The following is a 25,113-nucleotide window of genomic DNA, read 5'->3' as shown; positions in this document are numbered from 1 at the left end:
TAACTTAATAATACAAATGAATGGAATAATTCTTAAATTAAACCGTTGTCGCATGGAATTTAAAATGCCAATGAATGACGGCATATGCCACAGCCAAGAGCGAACTCTTCGCCGGTCGGTGGATGTTGTACATGCAGGGGACATTCATCAGAAGTGCCCGGCATTTGTTCGCCTCTTGGACCTATAAACAATATTTAGATACTTACAAATGTTTATTACTCGAACGCTTTATTCACCAAATGTTAAATATAATTACTAATAGACTTTAAACTGATGTTAGATTGTTGTCTATTAAGTGTTTATGAAACAAGTTACTTACCGGCGGGGCACTGCGGCAGTAGATGACGCGGAATGTTAGTAACGCGCTGGAAGTCATCGTGGCACGCGTTGCAGAAATGAGACGTACCGAAGCAGAAAAAGACCGCCACCTTTAATCAAACATAAGCAACATTAAAATTATTCAACAATATTCACATAACTTCATAGTAAATACGATGTAATGTTCAATTTCATAATTTGCTGAGAATGCTAGTTATATTTTAAGTAACTTGTCAACAGTTATATTTTAAGTAACTTGTCAACAGTTATACTTTTAAATAAAGATTAATAGGAGATATTCTTTTTAGGCATATGTTTGTGTGGTTAGCTTTTTTGTCTTTAGGTGTCATGTCTTTGTGAGGGATGTGTAAAAGTGTGTAATATACTTACGGAGCAGCAGTATCGACATTTGTACTCGAGGAAGTCAGAGCCGTGCTTGGGGCAGACGCGGGCGCCTGTGGTATCGCTACACGCGCCGCACACCAACTCGTCGGCTTCCCAGCGACCATTAGATTCAGCCTCGCAGCGCGCTAGACCGCCGAAGTATGCCTGTACATGAATCACATAATATAATTATTAAAAAAGTTTTATAGAAGTTGATTATTTTTAGATCGCAGAAATGTACATTGTCAGTTGTAAAAGTTAGTAAGTTTTAACTACGAAATAAATATTTTTTTACCGAGAAGAAAGAGACGTATATACTACGAGTTGACCGATACAAAGAACAGAACGACGCAGTAGAATTTAATGTGGATTAGCAAAATCTTAATCCTATGAAGGTAATCTTAAAATTAAGCCCTTGCTCCTCATAAAATGGTAGGCGCATATCGCAACGGCGAATTTGCGAGAACAAAATTTGGCGTAACTCAAAAAAAAAAAATAACTTCACGCGAATTTTAAGTTTAAATTATGTTAAGGTGAAGAATACAGAGGTCTTTCTTCATTTACCTACACACACAAAGGAGATTTATTAGTAAAACAATTTACCTTGCCACATTTATGGCAGACATAGTAGGCGTAACGTTCCATAGCGTATATAGCGGTGTCGGCAGATGACCGTGCCTGCGCCTCCGCCAAGCCTTCGTACTCTAAACGCATCAGAGCCTTGCGACGGACTTCCTCATACAGCACACGTATCGGTGCTAGCAGCTCTTCCAGGGTCCAGTGGAACATATCCTCCTAAGATACAGATAGATATCTATCGTCAAGTTGTAAGACTAGATAAGAAAAAACAGTTATAGTGGCGCTCAGTATTCTAAACAAAGTGTCCAAATTTTTTGGTAAGTTTTGGTGGTATTCCATCTCTATAACAGAACTTGTTTTGAAACGAATAATCCATTTTAATGTTTTAAAATAATAAAAGACAAAATAATGTTATTGTTTTTAATTTGATTTAATTACTTATAAGATGTAAATAAGATCATATTTTTTGTATATAAATAACGCAAACGAATCATATTACAGAATAGTTTGTGAAATGACGTTGTTATTTTATTATTTTTACCTTACAGATCGGGCATTTGGAGAATGCAAACGTAATCCTGGGGCCAATCCATTTGCTGGTCAGCACTTTCTTGCAGCAGTGCAAATGGAACACGTGGCCGCACTTCAGCTACAATAAATTATATTAAGTCAGAATCGCATAATATTGACATCAGGACACATTGGACCACTTGATATAACATTGCAAATCCGAAATCATTAACATAAAGAGACAACATGGCAAACGAGGCCAAATACTCTTAGATAACATCCATTGCGTTGTATGTTTGTAGTTAGGTTTACCTGTATAGCGGGCGCAGCTTGCAATGGGTCAGTGAAGCAGATCATACACATATCGTCGGCGTCTTGTCGCAATGGCGCGGCGTCCTGTGGTGGTGCACAACCCAACAGGCATGGTAGACAGGTGGGCTCGCCACGTACACCGCCGCACACGTGACCGCACGACAACACTCGCGAGCATGCCTCGTTAGCGAACTCCTTCATAACACAATGTTAGGTGTGTAGATATATATACATCTTGTTAGACACTGCTTAAATCATAGTTACATTGTATATCCATCCATCCATTTAAATCCGCATTCGAAACTCGATCGATTTTCTTTTTAAATATAGAACGTACAGTACAAATGTTTGTCAAGTATTTTTTTATTTTTCCAATTGTATGTACGTCAGATAGTGACCTTTTTTTATCATAGTTTACTCACTGACATACCGGCCACATTGATTTGGAACTTTTTTACTGCAATTATACTTTAAAAAAACTAAAATGGCCGCCATTCATACATCATATCTATTTAAATAATATATATACATTTAAAGCTTTAAATAAAAGTAAACAACAAAATCGGATTTGCCATTTCATATGCAAAATAATTATCAGATAAGCTATATTATAAGAGTCTTCGACTAAAAACATACCTAAATGAAATGAGAACTGTAGACCAGGATGGACATGCTCAAAGCAACTATTCAGCGGGGGTCCGACCACAACAGACATAATATAAAAAGTGTAATACGATACCCGATATACCTGACACTGTTCCTCAGCACAGACATTTCCTATAGCTAACAGTCCTGAACTACTTCTAGTGCCACAGAATCTGCAAGTGCCCGCCGTGCCTTGAGTGTCAGTCGAAGTGCCTTCGCCGGAGACCACATTTGAGGCGTCAGTGACCGGATTCATTCCTCTAAACTCCGCCAGGCCTTTCAGAGTACGTCTATCAACCAGCATGAGCAGCCAGAACAGTTTAGCTCGGCCACAACCCTCGTGTATGTCAATTCGAATCGCGCTTTCCTCTTCTTTGCAAATCTATACAACATATACATTTCGATGAAAGTACTCCGCATGAAAGTAACTACTAGTAAATTTGAAAGAGATATACAAGGAAAAAAGTTGGTAATCCATAAAATCTCTATTTCGTTACATATTTACATATAATTTGATATCTAGAAATATATAAACAGTTTAGTTTACCTGACGTCGATGTGACCTAGCGGCACGGTTAAGATGTAGGAATCTGTCGCACTCCGCGCACAGTGGACCGCACGAGCTGCAGTCGACCACTGCCAACGTGCTACCGTCATCGTGGTTCGCGCAGAATGGACGAGCCTCCGCCACCGTACGGAGGTCCGGACCACCCGATGAGTTTAATCTATAAAACATACAACACATTTTAGTGCAATTCAACATCGACTAAAACAGATTTGGAAGTACCAGGATTTCTTATCTTACATTTCAATATAGGACTGCTCGCAGATGCACAGGGAGGCGAGCGCCATCCACATAGTAGGCTGGGCGATACATCTGTCAGGACGGCGATCCGCTTCACTGGCTTGTGTCACTTGCAGTACGTAGGTCGCAAGCGCGTGTCGAGTCTCCTCCCCCCACACCGGAGACACACGCCCCTAAGAATATTATAATAAATTCCATAGATATTTAGACCATTCATGTAGATAATAGTTCTACATATAAATAAATACACAGTGTAAAATCAAAGTAGCAATCTGATATCGTTTTCTAACAAATTTTTGTCGATTTTGCTTACCTCAGCCATATCAAGAAGTAATTTGGCGACCAATTGAGCGTGTTGTTTAGTTGTTTGTCCTCTCATGTACCAGGTGGCAGGGGGCGCTGGCTTCACGCTGCCCCCCATTGTCAACGAGCCGGGGATGGCGGTGCCGTTTCCTTTTACCTTCACTTGTATAGTGATAGCCTTAGCCAAGTAACTAACTAGGCAGTCCAGCATTGATGTCCTAAGTAAGATATATGCTATTGTACATTTTTTAAAGTAAAAAAACGTCGGTTTTAATGGTTATTTTATTCTAGTGATACTCAAACTGTTCTAGCTGAACCCTCTTTAGTCCATAAAAGACCTGGGGGTGTATACGATGGCAGGAAATGAGTTGGCACAAGTTGAAGTAGAAAAGTGCAAAAAAGCAAGCGGTTCACCAAAACTAGTAAATTTTTTATAGGAGTGCACAAGAAAGAGTTTAAGGATCTCTGCTTTATCCAAAATGTAACGATGTACATTGATTTTAAGAATTAAAGATTATTTATTTTTTTAAAACTGTATTTTTTTAGTATCACCTGTTGGCTGGTTCTACTCCAAAGTTCAATGCCATTGAGACTCTCTGCGGTGGAATCTCAGTTATCATTCGGCGCAACAAAGATATGATCTGAAAAAACCATAATGTTCGTATAAAAATATCCTTGAAAGTCTTTTAGAAAGCATTTATTATCAGTTATCATCAACCTGTCCTTATACCTATGGAGGGTCGGCACAGTATGTAATACTCCTCCATACATTTCTATCAGCTGTCATATCTGAATTTACCCCCTTCTTACGCATTTATTATCTGTGTACTTTTTAAATATTCGTTTTGTTTATGATATAACGAAAAGTGAAGTTTAAATGTTTATAAAATTTATGAACGGAATAAAAAAATTGCTGTTTGAATCCATTTGATTCATTTTACTCATCAAAACATCGAAATTTGCATTACATTAGAGAGCAATCCCATAACTGTAGCACTTCTTTTCATACAAAATAATTTTCGGTTCGATGTCAAGGATGGAATATTGATTTCGAGCATTAGAAATAGTATATATTACCTGTCGTTGCACGCGGTCGCTGCCGGTGTGCAGCAGTGACACCATGTTACTCATTAGCTCGAGCCGCTGCGCAAGGTGGGCGCGACCCACCGAGCTACCACTTAATGCTAGCAGCTGCAACAATATATTGCATGTCAATGTTGCAGCAGTGAGAACACACAGCACAGCACAGCAGTGCGTTATATGCAATATATATAAATAATTGCCTAATTCTGAACAATGTGTACCGTTATTTATTTAGAGTACAAACGTAAGCGGCCATTTAATTATGATAAAACAGCGAAGTGACCGCTTCTCATAGACATCTGATCAGAGATCTCTTAGACATAATCTCATAGATGCTTTTAGATACAGTGTCTTTATTATATAGAAGTGTGAATGCACTGAAAGGGAATAATTCTCCTTCCTTTTCTGTTGATTGGTCATACCAGTGAGAGCATTTCGAAGCAGTAGTTGTCCTGCACTGGTGGGCGAGGTGGTACCGCGATCTCAGACTCAGCGCACAGCAGCGACGTCTCCCAGTCGTCGCGGGCGCGGCTCGCCTCCCAGCTGATAGCGCACACGATGTGCGTCATCACCTTTATTGAATACATAAACATTTAAACACATGCACAGTACATGTCAGATTATACGAAATAAACGGAAAGCCACAAATTCTTAAAAAAAAATCGTTTGGTCACTAGAGGGCGCCAATTCACGAACCTCCAAAAGTATATTGAATATTTCAATCACGTCACATAACAATCGAGAGGGTTTATTAAATAAAATCTGACTAACTTTTGCACTTAGTTTAAACTAAAGAGACCACTTATCAACTCTAATAGATTTCTCATAATAAGTAATTCAATTAATATGAGAAATTTACTACATCTACATTAAGAGAACCTCTCTGAATGAAAGAATCAGTGTATGTAGCTGTAAATGTGATTTCTCCAGCAAATACTTACTTGTTTCTGCAGTGTGGTTAGTTTGTGTCCAGCGAAGAGTATACCAACAACATGTTCCCGCAGGTCGCTGTCATCAGCAATCGTGTTGTCAGCAGGAACAGCGGCGTCATTGCTCTCAGCACCGATAGCATCGTATTCAAGTAGTTTACCGAACACCTGAGTACACAAATCATATAATTTTTGTGTTTAATTCTATGCCTTAATACCAAGATTTTTCGAAAATAATCACAAATACCTCTGTGGTAAGCAGTCGGAATACTCGTAGCGTGTCTTGTTCGACGAGTGATTGTAAGGCATGTGTAGGGGCTGGGGAGGGGGGCTGCACGCGGGGCACGCCCAGTACACACACTTGACGCACGCGCACGCTCGGCTCCGGTCCGCGGAGCTCGCAGCGCACGCGTGTCGGTGCACACGGCAATCCTAATACAAAATATACATTTAAAAACATCTAAAAGAATATTTAACTCGCTGTAGATGTCTTTAAAAATATGTCTCTTGTAACTCTCATGTAAATCTTTAACATTTAGAAATGTAGATTTTACTTTTAAAACGGATTCGTAATTTCTTCCGATATCAAGGTTGAACTAATCCGTGTGAACTAAATCGGATGTAGCCCATATCTACATCATCTAATTTTAGAATGTTCAAATTTGTAAGAATTATTAAAACGACTGGTTTTTGCCCGCGGATACTTCCATACGGAATTAAGAAAAAACTTAATAAGTAGTCTTTGTGTTCTTCTAGTTCTAGACTATGTTCAATATCTGTGTCAAATTTCATCAAGATCCATTAAGCCGTTACGTATATACCAATAAAAAAACATCCATCCATCCATATAAACTCACGCATTTATAATATTAGATTAAAACTTACGCGGTAGTGAATAGCAGACCCAGGAAGCGTTCCTTGGATCGATGTCGACTTCTTGCATGTAGGCTAATTCGTTAGAGCCACTGCTGAATAGGAACGAGGCGACGAGTGTCTTGTTCTGGAAAAAAACACAAATAAACCACATAGTACTTCATTTTTAGATAAAAAACAGTAATTAAATTTATTGAACACCTTAATCAAATTTTATAGTTTTGCGCAATCAAAGCAGTTTCAATCATTAACTAGATTCTTATGTAGATAAAAGCAAGAAGTTCAGGATAGGATTAGAACAATGTTCATAAACTAACCGAAGTATCCCTGCTATTATCGACGTGCAGGCAGACGAGATAAGGCCTGTCCTCGGGGGTACCGCTGGGGCAAGTCACTTGGATCCACTTGGCCTTATTGCGATCGTCTTCAGCGGACTCCCAGAATGTCTCAGTGCTTCCGTCATTCAATGCTCCTGCCATGCCTTGACGCGACGACACCGTTATTTCGCACCAACTGGTCACATCCGGGCAATTCCACACAAAGTTTTCCTAAAATATTAAATGTAACGTTATCAAATCTCCATAAACAATAATAAAAAAAAGATTTTAAAACATAATATTTTATTTAAATGAATATAAAAAGATTTGAAAATTTACTTGATTTTGATAAGTGTGGTAGCTCTCGTGCAAAGCACCAAAGGCAGCCTCGTCGAAGGCACCGTCCTCGCCGTGAGACAGAATGCGACTGATCACGCTGAATACTTGGGATCTACAAAAAGAATAGAAATGATTACCAAAGTGTTATATATCCGGACAATTCACCTTCTTCTCAAATTAAGTTCACATTTTGAAAGTATATGAGAACTAAGTATGTTACCTATGCAAGAAGGAGCGGTCATGCTGTGAGTACTGCAAGGCCCAGCAACGCACGGCCTGCAGACCTGGCGAGCTGGCGGGGTGCAGCGAAGGCGCGAGCGCGGACACGGAGCCTAACAAGGCGTGCAGAGCAGAGCGCGCACCGCGTACAGAATGCCCACCAGGGCACAGCGCGCACGTCGACGCGCCCATAGAGTTCGACTCGCGATATACGCATTCTTGGTTCGCTGATTGCGATGGTTGCGCTTGGGTTCCCTCTTGCTGCTATAAAATGTAGTAGAAAAATTAGACTTGGAACAGTTGCTTGAATGCAGAGCTGGGCATTAACTCGTTAATCCGTTAATCGTTAATTAACGAAGTTAACATTTTGCATAACGGATTAACTTTTAAGTTAACTTCAAAAAGTGTTAACGCTTTTGTTAACTTCCGTTAAACTCAACTTCCGTTAATAAAAGTCCGTTAATCGTTAAGTTAGAACTTGGAGACGTGCTGTCATTTTGTTTAAATTACGCGCAACGCCACGCTCGTAAGTTCAACTATGTTGGGCAACTGTCAGCGACTCGAATGGTGAACGAACGAGTTGATAATTAACATATGTGAAGTTCGCGTGCAAGTGTGATGCATCAGAGCGTCCGGGAAAGTCGTGACCAACACAAAATCAAAAGGCGGTTCGAAATAGTATATTTCATAACGAGTATATAAAAGCACGAGTATGTAATCGATACGAACGCTCTTCGTCCCTGCGATACGCCACTTTTTGAGCGACTGTATTAAAAACACTTTTTTACTCGTGTTTTATCTTCAGCTTTTCCAAACTCGTGCGTTCTCTTTCCCAACTGTCAAAATAATGTCTATTAAAAATTAAAAAGAAAAAACCAACCACAAAGTTTTTACAAAAAAAAAATCATTGAAGTTTTTATGATTCATGCAAATATTTCTAAAAAGAAGCTCCTAATTTGTTACAATATCAGATTTAATGATTTGATTCAATGAATTAGGTTGGTTTCATTTTCATTTGATATCAATAAAAATAATCTACTGAAGACTTCGCTGTTTGGGCATAGTTCCCTTTGCCTACCCAGAATGGGTGAAGAAAACAAAAAAATCTCTGTTTGTATTCTTTTACGGTTGGCGCAATTTTCCAAACATTTTAGTTAGTTGAATTTATTGTGTTTTTATTATTGTATTAAATTGCTTCATTTTTCGCAACTCTATTAAAAATAGCTGTTTAGTACATGGGAGGAACTGTCATTACTACTTGTGCCAACTGTCAACCCTCACCTTCGGCTGCGCCTCGGGTCGGGTAGACATTCGTCGGAACACTTTGCAATGACAGGCTTTCCGCACTCGTTATGAAATATACTATAATGCGTTCATACTTGTCTCTAATACTAATGTTTTATAGAATTAAGATGAATTTTTATATTAATAAAAATTAATTTTATATTAATAAAAAATAATTTTTATAATAAAAATAATCAAATTAATATTTTAAACAAGAGTCGCCACAATAAGTGTGAAATTAGTATGTATAATTTTGGTATGGTTAACTGTTAACGATTAACTTTAACTTGCGTTAAATTTTCGAGAATTTAACGCTTTAACGATTAACGAAGTTAAATTTTTAATTAACGAATTAGCGATTAACGAAGTTAACTTTTCGATTAACTGTGCCCACCTGTGCTTGAATGGTATACTTTATTATTTTCTACTTGTAACTTACTTCTTGATTTTCTTGAACAACGGGAGTGGGAGGAGGGGAGCACGCGTATTGAGAGAGTGCCTCACAGAACCACCACATGACGTCATGGACGCAAGTAGGCTGAGTTGCGGAACGAAGCAACCAGTTTAGAGCCTGGGGAACACAAAAGTAACGTGATAAATTCGTCAACAAAACGAAGGTCAATAATAAGCCACTATTTCTACGCAGCTACTAGCCGCGCGATGGATTCATTGATTTGGATCATAGTCAAAATCGCGGCAGTGAAAATAGAACGTGCGACTCCATAACAATGGTTGTTGCCGGAGATAGGTTAACCGCTAAAAGACAATGTAATCTAAAGAAATACCAAGTAAAAGAATCTAGTTCATTATTTAAATAAATCCATTCTCACCTCGCAAGCGTATTGCCGTACAGCATTAACCCTTGCGGCAGCTTCCATCTTCAGTTCATGTCCTTTGATATCACGTCGTGCGAGTACGAACAGGAGCACGGGGCTGCGGAACAACGCAGTTGGGTCCACATTGGGTACTTCAAAGGCGGAGACTGCGTCATCATCAACACCGTAGCCAATCAGGCGACGGAGGTTGGCGCTCGGTTGGCCGAGTAGAGACGAGCTCGATGAAGCTAAGTATTGCACATCTACAGAAACAATTAACAAGAATACTTAGTGAAGCGTACAGAGAAATTATATCATTAAAGCTAGTAAATTTCTATATAATTTTTAAAGTCTGTGGGAACAATAGGGCTCTGTACTACTGTGTGTAAGGAAGACAATGTGCTATAGTTGATATATGACGGCTGTCATACCTGTCAAAGTATCCTGTCCTTCCGGTTCCTCAGTGCGCGCGAGCAAGGAGCACTGTCCGGCGAGTGGGCCACCCGCCTGGCCCATAGACACTGAGCGGTGCACGCGTCGCCAACCTCCCGCCCCGCTGGATGTGCTCGGTACGTCCTCCGGCGCCTTTGTCATATAAATGTTATAAACCACACCAAAGATTTAATCTAACTACACTATGTGAAATGTGGCTATGTTAATACGCAAGTAACATATATATGGTACAGGTCTAAAAAAAATTAACAACTATTTCAATGACCACTTAAAGACTGTGAGTGCGAACAGTAAGATACACTCACGATAGGCGAGGGTGGCGGCGGCGGCGGTCGTCCCAGTGAGTGGTATCGCGCGGCGTCCTGAGCGGAGGCACGAGGCGCAGCACCCAGCGCGGCTAGGCACTGGAAAGCTGGCGCCGGTTGCCACATGCTGCCCGCAGGTGTCGGCGGGCTGCGACTCGAACCCTCGCCCGACGAAGCGGATGATGATGATTCTAATACATCACTCACAACTGTGATCTCAAAATATTGTTTTTTAACTTTTCGGAAAAATATATATAAGGTGAGATTTTCTATGAAAAAATTTTAAATATGAAAAGTGGAAATATTGGATTAGGACCTTAGTGTGCGGCAACTCATTATCAGGTGAAACGCAGAAATCTTCTTTGTGGTCACGGTATTTCATCGGTCGAGCGGAGCGAACAAACTGGTGTTGTTGCGAGCTCTAATGCTGTCAAAAAATAAATGTTATCCTAATCTAGCAAAAATGACGTACCTTCTTCAGTAATTGAAGCAATGTCAAGTAAAAAGTCAGCATTGTTGTACATTTTGATGAAGTCAATTTCAGGTTCTGAGCGGGTGATGGGTTCGGCCACCACTTTGCTCTTGGCTTGCTTTTGTGCTGATGCGCTTCGAAGGGTTTTTTCACGACATTTCTCACAATAGATGTACCACAGCTGGTATGCTGTAAATAAAACCGTAAAACTTTGATGATTCCATACTATTTTGTTGCTTAGTATATAAGTTACTAGCGGTCCGTTCCGCAATGTGGCCTATTTTATTTATACAGCATTTTAATGTTAAAATGATTTTTAAAATCAGATTAAACTTTATGTGTTTATTGGCTAAATATACAAATATTTTCTTTTCGTCACATTACTAGCTTTTTCTGCGATTTTAGTTTGTAATCTGATTTTGTAGTTACATAATAACAAACATACAAACATACCAAATTTGGCATTTATATTATTTTCAAGTCCCATGCTATAAGAAAATTATTTATATTAGAGTCTTACCTTGTGCCACCTGTCCGCAAAGAGGCTGCACTGCGAGGTGGGGCGGGGCATCTGCGTGCCGAAAGACACCGGCACGGTCGTAGCCTGTGGCGGAGGGTGCGCGGCATCCGGGGTGAGAGTGCCGCATATGAGCGCCCAGTGGCGGCGGCACCTTCGCACCACCACACAGCTCGCAATGAACTGCAGGGACAAGGGTAATTAGCGTCCTTCCACTGCCAACATTCTTATCAAAAATATTGTTTTCATAGTGGTAATGAAAATAGCAATGTTTTTTTGTACGTTTCGATTTTGTATGCCGGTGACATACAATATCAAGACACAAAATATTACCATTTGCTTGGCCTTGAAAGATCTTTGATAGTTTTAGAATGATTACCAATTTTCGCACCAAAGGTTGAAGTAGTTTCTTGGACTAAATACGAAAGCAACTATCCTTTTTTGTCATATTTTATATTTACTGTAAAATACAAACCGGAATAAGGCGCCTTCGCCATTGGAGATGTTTTCCTGTCCTTCTTCTTACGAATGCCACTGTATCTAGTTGTATCATCACTTTCTTGTTTTTCCGCTACACCTTTCTTAAATCTGGATATAAAAATAATTACATTAATTTTAGATATTAAAGATTTAAAACAAGGAAAGAGAAAATTACTCGATTTTATATCTGGAGTAGACTTACTTGTCAGTAACAACAGCAAGTTGATCAGAGTCGTATAGTGCATCCCACAAGGAGACTAAAGCGCGTAAAGCTGGAGGCAAAACATTCACTACTGCTGGCGAAGATCCTACGGATAGATAAACACATAGATAAATATCTAGAATAAAAGCTTTTGTATGAAAACGAGAAAAAAAATGTTTTTTTATTACTGATTTATTTACTGACTTATAAATGATTTTGAAAAATCCCGATTCATGAGAGTAGTCAACAAGAAGTATTTCTCACTAGAGTTACGAGGAATTTCATCCCTTCAAGCCAAGGAGTTAAAAGACAGTTTACCTCCGGCTTCACTGGTCCCTGCCTCTTCCTCTCTAATGGCCTCGTCCATTTCAATTCTGCGCTCACGACTCGCGCAGGCTTCGTTCCCTGAACGTGTCAGCGATTCCAAAGTCGATGGGTTCAAGTTCAGGTATTGCCCTACAAAATAAAAATCGTGTCTCGGTGAAAATTTGGGCTGGGAATGCCAGGGAACGAAAAACAAATAATTATTACAATTGTGAATCCCAAAATTCTCAGAATGTATGAAGATCGTACCTGAGCTGGCCACTTCAACGGAGTGTCGCTGTGGGCGGGGCGCAGGTGGCACATGGGCTGCACCGCGCGTCACCACGCTAGCACCCGCGCGCGGCAGGCATGGGTGGAACTTAAGGAAGGTTGCACACGCAATCGCGTCATGTACAGCGCCTGAAATGCAATAGAAATATATGAGACTTCATCCTTATTTTCACTTTAATATGCTTACGATATCTTAAACCTTATACAATTTTCCGAAAATACACAAAAAATAAGCCACTTCATCTAATAATTAATTTGGTGGCACTGTTACTCAAGACCTAGACTAGTCTAGACCAGGGAAACCCCAGGGGTTCGATATCAAACTTAAAGCATTGCTAATTCTCACTCTGTCTTCTTCTATTGACCTAAGTCAGAATGAATAATAATAATAATAATTGATCTTAAAAGTAGGTTTTTTATATTTGGCCATGGGGGGGTTTGTGGTAACGGTTCATTTTGAAAAGGGGGTCAATTGTCCAAAATAGTTCGGGGATCCCTGGTCTCGACTACTCGAATTTTGTAACCTAATATTAACTTTATTCATGTCATTAATTAAAATTGTAAGCTCGTAGTGAAAAGATGGTGGCTTACACTTACCCTCATGCCACAGAAGCGCAGCAAAGATGCTGCGCATGCATTTAGCCTGTGTGGGGCAGATAGCGTGCTTGCGAGGCGGGAGGGGTGGCGGCGGGCTGGCGGCGGAGGAGGAGGCTCGCGCGGGCAATGGTGGTGGAGAGTTGCGGAGCGCACGAGCTTTTGATCGATCACGGCTCCCACTTCTAGATCTTTGTCTCTCTTCATTAAGGTCCTGTTAAGAAAAATTCCTGTTATTGATTACGCTCGTAAGTCGTTAATTCTCGTAAGTTTTTACACCGCACACTTATTTTCTTGATTTCGTATCTTTACTTTTATTTTGAAGTAAAGAATCAAATTACCTCAACATCGCCATCGGCATTGTATGAGCCGAGGAACATTTGAGCGAGCGCTCCCTCGGCGTAGGTATCAGGCGAGGTTTGAGTGCCCGCCTGCGCCAGCCGGCTGTGGCTACGTGGCTCCGGCTCTATGTCCGTCTACATAATACAAATAATAAAAATTATAAATACAATAATGTCGTATTATTGTAATTGAATAGTTTTAAAATATTCGTTAATTTGTCGTTGTCAAAAAGGTTTGTTTAATATATAAAGGTGTGGCTATCAAGTAAATATATTTTAATCACAAACATGAAGTTCTTTCATAGTTAATTCTTTCAGCAAACTTGTATTCCTTCACTCACCTCTTGCACGTTAGCATCCTGCACATTGTCGTCGTGTCGTCTGGCTATCATCTCCTCCCTGTTGCCGTTGCTTTTACGTTGGAAACGTCTAAAGAATAACGTAGCGATACTTTCATTTTACATCAAATAATTTGCAAGACATGACAAGTTCCTCTTTTACGTCAAAAAAAAAGTGTAAGTAGAACTAGAGTTTTAAGGGGACATATTGCTATTCTGTTCTGGTATATTCTCTCTTACTTTCTACATACTTACTAACTAGTACTTTAGAATTTACTAACAAAAGAGTTTTATAAATTGATAGACCGTTAACAATGACGAAGAAATAACTATTAAAGTAGTAATTTACTACAGGTATCATGAAGAGATAACCAGTTAGTGAGTATCACAAACCTTGGCGAGCCAGCTGCAACTGCTCCGGCGGCGGCGGCGCCCTTGCGCGCCAGACGGCAACGCTTGCTTGGCTCTGCGCCGAACACGAACAGGGTCGAACCTTCGTCACTCTGGATATACAACATCCTACATTCAATAACCACGTACGTATTCATTAAACAACTATACCTACTAACATTCAACAACATCAAACTTACCTACGTAGTTGAAACATTAAAAACAATATTTACGGTAAGATGCCTTCTCATGGAGTCACCAACGCAAGCGGCACTTGACAGTTCTAATGTAAGAGTTAAAGAGCATACTCACCGCACTGGCTACAGAATTACGTTGTCGCGTTACAGGGTACCTCGAGCAAGTTGATCTGCTCCCAATCAGTAGCCTGTGAGATTGGGTTTCGTCATATTTTTTCGCCGCCAGAGCCTAGATAAGGGGGGGAATATACCAACTTTGTTTAATACCAAATACCACCAGCATGCATCCCGCTGTTCGACGGATCACGCTCTCGAGTACAACTAATTACTAAACATACATACATTTAACATATATTTCACATGCTTTAGTGCACCTTTATAGACATTACAAATATTTTTTCAAATAATTATATATCTTTTACAGATAAAAAGTATCAGGTCTCCCATAGAACGTATATCTTTTTTTGCCGCAAATCAGAATACTAAATTACATTATAAATGCGATACATGCGATATATTAGACATTTAGCTCGACGATGATAATTGGTTATTAAAACGACTTTAATAAGAATTTTATCCAATGAATGACGAAGATTTCTGTCCCGATTAAATCGATAAAAAAATAAACTTAAAGAATTCACTATGAAGCTACACAGTAGCATGTATTTATATACTTACGTCATTGCCCAAGTCGATAGAGAATGGGAATCTTCTGTCTTCATCATCACTAGCGTCTGCAACAGACAATATTTGATTGAAAATTTCAACAAATCTCACCAAATGTAGCTACTCTTATGCACACCGGGTATACGAATCCTAATGAGGTGGGAATATCCAAGAAAAACAATATACTTGTCAGAGTAAATGTTATCCTTAATCGTAAAAACGTCGGATGTAAATATGTAAATCGAAAATTGAAAAACACATTGGTACATGGCGGAATTTGGACCCAGGACCTGCAGATTGCAAATCGAGTGCTTAACTCCTTAGCCACCGACATTTTTTGTACTCAATGTTACTGGTATCTCCATTATACAAAGTACTTTCTCGTTTACTAATTTTTAACAACAAAATATCCAATCCATGGATTTCAATTAATAATTAAAAAAACATATATGTACAAATAGGCAATGCAGAACGGCTTAAGTCCATGGACTTAGACCTTCCCAGCCAACAAGCTGATGGTGATATACATATGCTTTATACCGTTAGTACTATCCTTTTCGTCGGGTTTCCAGACGCCAGGCTCCGCTTGCTGGTCATCGATCCAACCTTCTGTAATTTCCTCCTCCTGTAAATAACAGTATATGAAACAATATCCATTGACTACCAAACAAAATAAAACACCGTACTGTCGAAACTATGTTCTATCTCTAGTAAAAATCCGTCTAAAATATACAAAAACAAAAAAACTAGTAATGGATTTTAGGGTTAAACATAAATATCCTAATCGATTTTCAAAAGAAACCTTACAGTTTTTTTCAATGTTCATCAAAAAGGAAATCTGTCGGATAAATGCCATTAACCTACTGTTAATAGTAAATACATGTAGGCAAATAAATAATGTAAATAGCTAAAAGTTATATATTTGCCTTTCCTATGTTTCTATATTTAACTAAAATGGTAATGGTGTTGTGCAGCAATCTATATTTCTCCATAATAATGTGAAAGCAAGCATCAACATGTCAAGCAAAAACTTACAAAACATCCAAATTTTTATGTTACACCGCTAATATTGTTAGTAGAAATAAATCACTCACACGAAATTATGTGAAATATGGTAATGTTTTACAAATGTACAAAATATATGTTTTATTAAAATATGGCAAACGAGCAAGCAGTTCACCTGATGTAAAATGACTACCTCTACCTATGGGTAGTAGTAGTAACAAGCAATTGACGTGCGTTGCAGATGTGTGGGCCTACCTTTACTTCGGATAGAGGAGTGGGTGCGTACTGGGCGATCACTGGTATAATTAAAGGCACTCACGTCAGCCTCACTAGTTTGATTGGACACAAGCAGCACCAGGTCGAGCTGGCGGTGGTATTGTAAACACCACGCGATGGCGACGGGGAATGTTGTATACGACTTCATTGCCTCCTCGCTCAGCCGTACCCATACACCGTCTTTGTTCTCCACCTTGACACCGACAGAAGCCAATAGTTGTAGAGTTTACAGCGACTTCGCAAGCAAATACTCGATGAGATGATGTTTAAAACCACTTTTTTATCTGTGGGAAATAATTTTCTCTGCACAAAATATATCCTATCCTGTATCCCTGACAGTGTGTGTGCAAACTTCAAGATAATTAGTTAAGTGGTTGTGGCGGCAAAGCGTCACAAAACAACGTACATTCGCATTTATAATTGGGATAGGAGATGTTTGCAGCAGCTGGCGCATGAGAGATTTTATCCAGACCAGATCATACACTAATCCGACATATCTATATTTATCATAATGATTACGGTCGGTTTGTCTTCTAAATGCGATATATGGCGTAGAACTTTCTTTTACGTCTTCTTTCAACGTCCTCTTGCATTTCTCTGTTCTGTTTTATATATATAACGATATTAAATATTACTGTTTAAAATTGCATAAACTGCTTGCTCGTTTTCTTTTTTTTTTTGTTAACATTTATGAGCAGCATGAATAGATTTCATCACAAAATAAAGTATAAAGTAGAAAATAAAGTTTTTTTATGACTTTACTCTTTTAATTAATGATTTCTTACGACAGAAGAACATCAACATGCGCAAGCTCTATTTTACCACCAATCTTTCAATCCCATTAGACTCTTTTGTTGACAATTGATCGAATAGCAGAGTTCTTAGGATTAGAAAATAAAAATGTTTATTCACCTTATAAAGCGACACTGTTCATATATATGCAATATTACCAAAACATTTTAAAGCAGGGACGCGGCGAAAGGAAAAGGGGTTGTAAGGTATATAAAGGGTAGATAAAGAAACAGTATAATGTTGTGTATCAAGTTGCGTTGAAATGATCTCTACAAAACTCGATCGCTTATTATCAAATAAATGAAAAAAAAAACATATCACCGTTTACAGTTAATCATGATTTGATTTTAAAGATAAAAATCAGTACACATGTACATTACTCTTCTACATAAATTAAAAGCAATGTTTGTAAGTTTGTCCCCTATCCATCCCTAAACCACCGGACAAATTTTGATTAAACTAGGACACCAGAAAAAGATTTAACCCTGGAAAATTAAAAACCAAAAAAAATACATATCAGGTTTAATAAATCTTTTTGCTGGAACTACGACATTTTATATTACTTTATTAGTTACTGTATTTAGACTTTTAACATGTTTTGTTTTGGCATTACGCATACGGGTTTTAATTAGTAAGATACAACGTATATTACCTCTTCAACAAAGCCGACGTTAGCGTTTCGAGGTATACGTCCAATCTCCTCCGCTTGCAGGCTGGGGCTGGAGCGGACTCGTAAACCAGCGCTGTTGCTGATTTCGAAGCGACGCTGCCGAGACTGCAAGGCCTCCCCGTCCACGTCGAGAAAGAAATTTCCAGATTGGACCGCTTTATCGTCTTTCGGCTTGTGCGATAAACTCACCTCGAACACTACTTCCTGAAATGTTAGGACATCATTTTCGTGATATTATGTTCTTTATAGGAAGAAAGATGTTAACGCTACTTGAATTTCTTTAACATATATGCAGACGATACGAGTTATTGTTCCATACTGTCCAATCATACTGTGGAGTGTGGATACATAAACATAAACCATCTCTCAACACCATTTTAACTGCTAATGTACAAGTTAAACTCTTCAAATTGCAATGCAACGCATCTGCGGTTCCTCTGGTATTGCAGATGTCCATGGGCGTCGATGAACACTTTGGTGTTCCCGCTGCTCGTTTGCCCCCTTATCTTATATAAAAAAAAAATTTGAAGTTGAAATCATTAGAGATTTAAACAGATTTTTCAAAGTGGAATGTTTAGTATCCGGTATTTGAATTGGCACGTAGAGTAGACTAATGCCCGGAGTGCCAACTCAAGCGCCGAGTACTATAAAATGCTTACCAAATTAGTGGGTACATGATCCAAGAGGCAGGTGCCGACGTAGTCCCCTGGCTCATGAGGCACCCAGGTCGCGAGGTACGTGCCGTCAGCTTGAGCGTTGATCATCATCGACTCATTCATCATGGTCTCTTCATCATTGCCGTCGGCCGTCATGTCCTCGTCCCACCACATACCGTTCGCTAGTCGGATCTCCTCGAACGAATAATTCTGGTAGGGCTGTAAATAACGATAGCTTAGAACAAGCTAAAGACTCCTATGAAGTTTTTGTCAGCAAAATGTGTGTGGTTCAAATAGGGTTGCCAGGTCGCCAAACCTACTAGCCGGACAGACCAGCCAGTTTGGCCGGCCATTTGGTTAGAAAGGTCGGACATCCTGTATTATTTATAATTTTGTCTCAGTATTATTAGGTACACTCTCATTTGGGAAAGGTAAAAAGCCTATGAAAAGCCGGACAACCGTTTATTTTGGTCGGACACGCAAACAAAGAGCCTATCTATGTCCGGCTTTATCCGGACGCCTGGCAACGCTAAGTTCAAATGTAGCAACATTTTGGTGCTTCTGGCTCTACTGCTTTTAGTAAAGACAAACCTGCATCATAGTAATAGCGTGGTAGCTCACATTTTCCCGAACTGTGATCTGGTAGGGCACGTCGGGTACGGAAACGTTTTCATCGTCCACGTTGTATCTTCTTTTGCCTCCTACATTATTTCTTAAACGCAGAACAAGAATCTGAAATGAATATACAAAAATTAAAAAATGAAAAAAAATCAGTTAGAAAAATATTACATTTAGTTATATTCATTGAACTGTAAAAAAAGTGATCAGATTACATTCGACAAGCATAGCTCATTATTTAAAATATATTTTTTTTACTGATTCATGTTTATACGTGTACAAAAACATACTGTGACATGTTTCCCTTAATCTTAGAAAAATGTAAATTAATAATTCTTCGCTTATCACTCCCAAATCAAAGAAGATTTAAGAACATTCGTAGAAGTGCGAAGTATAAATAAAAATTCTCGGAAGATTAACTTATCGACACATTAGGTAACTACTTGCTCAGAACAGACTGACCCTGACTTCCGTCGCCCACGTATAATACTATTAATCGATACTCTTCTAAGAAAGTACGCACTTCAATTAGGTCATGCTTCAGATTTACTCTTAATAACATTCTAAGAGTTGCGAAATTTTTCAATCACGAGCTACATACAGTACATGAATGGTTCATTTCTCATAATAATAATTAAATACTTTATTTTGATAACTTGATTTTTTGGTAGAGATCGTTTTGGACGGAGATTTGAATGAACTACTACGAAATAGGTTCAGTTCTACGGTAATAAGCGACCACGGCATGTTACCATTTTAAAATAAATCCCAAAAATCGCCTTAACATGAGGCTCATGGTAGCAAGCAACATGTCTTAGGAAAGTAGCTCAAATAATACTAAATACTGCGCACAACACAGTGGATAATAAAGGTCAAAACAAAATCTTTTTCCGTGAAGAGACTTAAATTAAAGATAGGTAATTAAACGCAAAAGCTATAATCGCTATCAGCAACATCTCGTGATATATCAATTTACAAAATCAACTCCCTCGCTAATCAGATTCCCATATGTTCAAGGCCTAACTCTAGCCTCGTGATGTTCGCTACAACGTGTTTCAAAAATTAAAGCTCATTTGAAAAATTATTTTTTGAAATTGGAATTTTTTAGATGTCTAATAACAAAGTAACGATTTACGAAATAATTAATGCCTAATACGTACAAAATTATTGATGTTTTGAAAAATATATTTTATCGAATCACAAGCAGAACTAGTACTTTCATATATGTAAACAAATAAGTAAGTAATGCAAGTTTGGTCTTTAATAATGTCATTTATATCAGTGGGCCTAGCACGAATATGTTGTGACAATTGCCGTATCGTCATCGTCAATTATATCAAAATTAGTGTGAGATTTTTTGGTATACTTTACGTCTGATATCCAGCACGCTGCACTAATATTAATACAAATTTTTCGATGACGATACAAAGGCGATTGTCACAAATATTCGTGTTAAGCTCACTGGACCATGAAGTGGTCATGTCAAATAGATGTCAAAGATTTTTCATTTTAAGGTATAACATATATATTTGTATTCAATATTACATATTTATTTAATTCTATATACCATGGTATTAAAAAAGCAAAAAATAAAATATTTCAAATTTGAAATTCGAAAAAGACCTCAATAAAGCCGTGTAGTTTATTTTTACCAAAATATATTTCATCTTTTCACGGTGAATGGCATTCCAATAACAGGACGTTTCACAATCCACGTGACGTAGTCGCAAAAGAGAGATTAAAGTTAACATGCTAGTACTTTATACGCGATCCACACGTTACGTTTTGCATCAGTTTAAACCTCACATCCTTAAGCTACAGACAAACACTAGTGTTTGTGAGTGACAAACCTGTAGTACTAGGTATACAATGAAAATAGGTCACACAATAGGTTGTCGGATATTTATGTAGGTTCAAAAATCATGTAAAACTTAATATGTGTGACCGGAATCAGGCGCACTGATCAAATCTAGTCCCAAAATGCAAGTTTAATTATAAAATTGTAACTAGCCAACCCCACGTGGTAGTTTTCTAGAAGTCCCATAATATGTACAAAAAAAAGGTATTTTTATCAATTCGCCTAATTTGGGTAAAAGTAAAAAAAAAACTCTGTACAACCTTACCTCAACTCTAAGCGATGGAGAGATGACAGGTTCTCCGTACTGATCGCGAATGACCACGCACACAGTGATCGGTAGAGCTGGTTTCGAATTCGAGCTCAACAACTTGAGTTCGCATTTCGACGGGTCCACGTGCGGCATGGGAGCCAGCCAGCGAGCCAGCCGACCGCCGGCAGTGTTCTCCGCACCCGCCACAAAATCGACAAGAAATTGATTTTCAGCTGATTTACTCCTGCACAAATAGAACAAGAAAAAATTAGCTATAACATCAGTTAAATTCTTCTACTATCTACGAGTAGGTATTAAGTCTTAGTTACTACTGTAACCCTAAAAAATGTACTTTTTTAAGGAGCTTATGTCTTTATTTTGTTTTTCCTATAAAGTTGTCTTTATAACAAACTAATTTGTTTTAATAAACGGAACCTGTTGAGTTGTGTATTGCTGGAAACTGGTTTAACAAATAAATGACACGAATAAAACGAGTTGAAGGGATTTATATGTGTACGACTATGAATCGAAAGCTTGAAAAGTTGGAATTTATTGTTCACTCTTGTGACACAAAAAGCAATGGAAAATACTATTAATAATATTAAACACGGTAACTATAGATAACATGTTATGTTGGTGGAAACGTTCAGAAACATATTGCAATTGTATTTAATAAACAATGAAACAGATAATATGTAAGTTTGTTTTGACGTGGAAATTCACGTTAAGATAGACGTGGAATTAAATTAAATAAATAAATTACCTACGATATTAAAGGATACTAACAAGAATAATTGTTAAATCGAATTTCACTATTTATATTATACACACAGTTGTATAAAAACGTACCTAATAAAAAAAATATTTATATTTTAATGCGATAAATAAATAGGTTAAGCGCATAAAAGTTTTTAACTAGATGCCATGTAAGGTAGGTAGCAATTAGTGTAAACCTCGGAGAGAAGACCTTGTACTGGGAACCGAAGCAGCTCTAGTTTGTATCTGCGAACGAAGAGAACAAAAGCACGCGCCCTGTCTAACTTTGTTATAACGGGATTGTATAACAGAACTCTATACACTAACGACATTAACTTGCACTAAGCTGTCTATAAATTGTCACTACATATTGGCCAACATTCGATTAGCCTATGCTCTATTGCAGACTGTAATCTATCTTTGTTCCAAAAATCATCCATATAAGTTCATCCGTTTTGGAGTTATGTTTTTTTTTTTTATATGAGAAGGTGGCAAACGAGCGGCGCGAACACCGAAGTGATCATCGACGCCCATGGACATCCGCAACACTAGGAGATTTGCAGATGCGTTGCCGGCCTTTAAGAAAGATATATGCTGATATATGTGGTAACAAACATTTAAATTATTAATTAGATATTGATAAATTTATAGTAGGTTATCCTGAGGATGTCGGAGAAGATTTTTGCCACAAAAAATCAAATGTTTTTCTATATGGCAATTTTCAATTTTTCTTTGTACACATCGTTTTGATTATTTTGTCTGTTGACATTATTTTGAATTCCAAATACCGAGTTGGGATAGTAACTTAATGCATCTCCATTAGCAGCTCCAAGCTTTGGCGGTCGGCTAATATTGTAAATGCACTTGATGTTTCTATTTTGCTATTCGAAATTGTGTTTTTTTTTTTAATATATGTGTCCACTATTGTACTCGTAAGATTCGTTTTCTAGACCGATGGTTTTCCATTGGTAATAGACGTACAATAAGAAACACTAGATCTGATAAGAAATATTGATTCAGAGTTAATGCCTGATATTAGCAAAATAACAGTTTTTATGAAGCATATAATAAACACAATACCTATTTTTAATGAAAAGGTTTTTTTAAAATAAAAAGCAGTAAATCTCATTATTGAAAAGTATTCGAAATTCAAAGGACTTCAAAGACGTCGCCTTAAACTGGAAACCAATAAAATACTATATTAAATAAAATTGTAATAATGTTTTTTTGTAACAGATTTTTTTCTAATTTTAACATTAAATTAAAAAGTAAATATATATTTACTTAGTAAAGCTATATACCTAACTGATATAACAAATATATGCATAACTTTAGTAGCAAATTCCACATAGTTTAAATAATATACAAGAAGCCTTGGAACCTTGAAAATAAATACCTTTATCGCATCTGGTATTTAAGTAGCTAGATGAACTGTATTTTAGTTATTTAAACAAATATTTTAAACTTAAGAAGATGAGAATAGTTTTCTTAACTGACAAATAACTTTAATATTCTATGTTGGCAATTCTATGCATCCATTATTAATTTTATATTAAACTAGCTGTTGCCCGCGACTCCGTCCGCGCGCAGTTAAAAAAATTATTATTACGTATTCCATTCACTTGGGAGAAAAACTGAAAGCTCTAAGTAGGAGGAGCTAGCTTCAAAAGTGGGCTGTCATCTGTCAAATGTTTATACGTCATTATAGCGATTTACGGCAAAAAAAATATTCGTTTTTCCATTTTATGTCAAATAATTATTGACTACAGTCCACAGAGTACTTTGTATATAAAACAAAGTTTATATTATATCTGTGGTATATTTAGGGCTGACATCTATTGTGAGCAAAAGGCAGATTTCTCCCTATTCTTGCATATAAAATATTATATTCACAATGATTGTGGAATAGCTGGAAAGGAGTTAAAGTAAACATCTGAAAAATCTATAAAGAAACTAGCTGTCGCCCGCGACTCCGTCCGCGCGCAGTAAAAAAAAATGAAAAATAGATGTTGGCCGATTCTCAGACCTACTGAATATGCTCACAAAATTTCATGAGAATCGGTCAAGCCGTTTCGGAGGAGTACGGGAACGAAAACTGTGACACGAGAATATTATATATTAGATCTACAGTATACAGTGGAAATATTCACATTTTTGAACATAAGTTTGTAACAAATAAACTCATAAATTATTGGATCGATTTCATAATCTCTTTCATCATTAGGATGCTACATTATTCCCGAGTAACGTAGGCTAATTAATTTCGTTAATCCCAATAATTGTTATGGAATATTTAAAAAAAATTGTATCCACTACACTATCCTTGTACATAGTTGTACCGAAAATATTGATGCTTTATAACAGAGTTAAAAGTGTTTAATATCAATGTATCGCCTTTAAATATTCTTTTAATCTTGAATTGAATATTAGAGTAGTAATTCAAAGGGCGGTAATGGTGCGTTGTGGTCGTTCACGGTTATAGTGGCCTACTTGTTCGGGAGATGAAGTGCGGGATGTGTGTAAGTGCATCTGTGTCTCGTAGGGCCGCTACTGCGCGAGCTCGAACTTTGTATCATACATAGGGTTGGGACATTATCGATTTATTAATTCACTTTAATTACGAAATTTTATAATGTTTATCGCTTCAATATCTGATGAATCATTTCAAAACTTTATTTAATTCTTGAAATGATTTTATAAGGTTGCCTTTAGATTCGTTTTTATGTAATGTCCTTTATAAATACATTCAGTGGACTGCAGGATAAATAAAAACCTTGAACAACTAATAAAAACATATCTCTCAATATTAAAATGTAGGAATCCTTTAATTATTGTCTAATGCAGACCGCATTATGTATAAAAATCGTCGTTAAAAAAATATAATGACAGTTGTCGGTATCAGTTGTAAAAAGAATAAGTAAATAGGTAAGACCATTAAAATTATATGATTTCTAAGACTAGTTATTGT

The 25,113-nt window shown here is 37.6% G+C and overlaps 1 protein-coding gene across 1 annotated transcript in view; it reads right to left on the bottom strand.

Annotated features, from left to right (window-relative positions):
* The window catches only part of LOC106715876 (E3 ubiquitin-protein ligase MYCBP2), a 95,359-nt gene continuing 70,246 nt past the window's right edge, over positions 1–25,113 (bottom strand). Inside the window, exons 35-75 of the mRNA XM_045686057.1 lie at positions 21,405–21,633; positions 19,255–19,395; positions 18,667–18,882; positions 17,990–18,211; positions 16,589–16,738; positions 15,805–15,889; positions 15,277–15,332; positions 14,714–14,827; positions 14,405–14,514; positions 14,015–14,102; positions 13,674–13,808; positions 13,336–13,546; positions 12,718–12,867; positions 12,463–12,600; positions 12,145–12,250; positions 11,938–12,050; positions 11,466–11,645; positions 10,946–11,134; positions 10,474–10,664; positions 10,147–10,300; positions 9,731–9,978; positions 9,340–9,471; positions 7,618–7,880; positions 7,398–7,509; positions 7,059–7,289; positions 6,754–6,868; positions 6,116–6,300; positions 5,881–6,036; positions 5,362–5,511; positions 4,934–5,047; positions 4,409–4,497; positions 3,867–4,074; positions 3,554–3,726; positions 3,296–3,473; positions 2,852–3,130; positions 2,104–2,298; positions 1,823–1,930; positions 1,306–1,497; positions 709–867; positions 320–428; positions 1–181 (exon numbers count right to left, since the gene is read on the bottom strand). Of these exons, the coding sequence (XP_045542013.1) occupies positions 60–181; positions 320–428; positions 709–867; positions 1,306–1,497; positions 1,823–1,930; positions 2,104–2,298; positions 2,852–3,130; positions 3,296–3,473; positions 3,554–3,726; positions 3,867–4,074; positions 4,409–4,497; positions 4,934–5,047; positions 5,362–5,511; positions 5,881–6,036; positions 6,116–6,300; positions 6,754–6,868; positions 7,059–7,289; positions 7,398–7,509; positions 7,618–7,880; positions 9,340–9,471; positions 9,731–9,978; positions 10,147–10,300; positions 10,474–10,664; positions 10,946–11,134; positions 11,466–11,645; positions 11,938–12,050; positions 12,145–12,250; positions 12,463–12,600; positions 12,718–12,867; positions 13,336–13,546; positions 13,674–13,808; positions 14,015–14,102; positions 14,405–14,514; positions 14,714–14,827; positions 15,277–15,332; positions 15,805–15,889; positions 16,589–16,738; positions 17,990–18,211; positions 18,667–18,882; positions 19,255–19,395; positions 21,405–21,633 (6,496 nt within the window). The 3' untranslated portion in view covers positions 1–59. The remainder of the gene's footprint in view (positions 182–319; positions 429–708; positions 868–1,305; positions 1,498–1,822; positions 1,931–2,103; positions 2,299–2,851; positions 3,131–3,295; positions 3,474–3,553; positions 3,727–3,866; positions 4,075–4,408; positions 4,498–4,933; positions 5,048–5,361; positions 5,512–5,880; positions 6,037–6,115; positions 6,301–6,753; positions 6,869–7,058; positions 7,290–7,397; positions 7,510–7,617; positions 7,881–9,339; positions 9,472–9,730; positions 9,979–10,146; positions 10,301–10,473; positions 10,665–10,945; positions 11,135–11,465; positions 11,646–11,937; positions 12,051–12,144; positions 12,251–12,462; positions 12,601–12,717; positions 12,868–13,335; positions 13,547–13,673; positions 13,809–14,014; positions 14,103–14,404; positions 14,515–14,713; positions 14,828–15,276; positions 15,333–15,804; positions 15,890–16,588; positions 16,739–17,989; positions 18,212–18,666; positions 18,883–19,254; positions 19,396–21,404; positions 21,634–25,113) is intronic.

This window comes from Papilio machaon, chromosome Z (assembly GCF_912999745.1).
Source record: "Papilio machaon chromosome Z, ilPapMach1.1, whole genome shotgun sequence".
NCBI classification, from domain to species: Eukaryota; Metazoa; Arthropoda; class Insecta; order Lepidoptera; family Papilionidae; genus Papilio; species Papilio machaon.
Note: the sequence above shows the minus strand (reverse complement) of the source record. Positions and strands in the feature narration are given on the sequence as shown.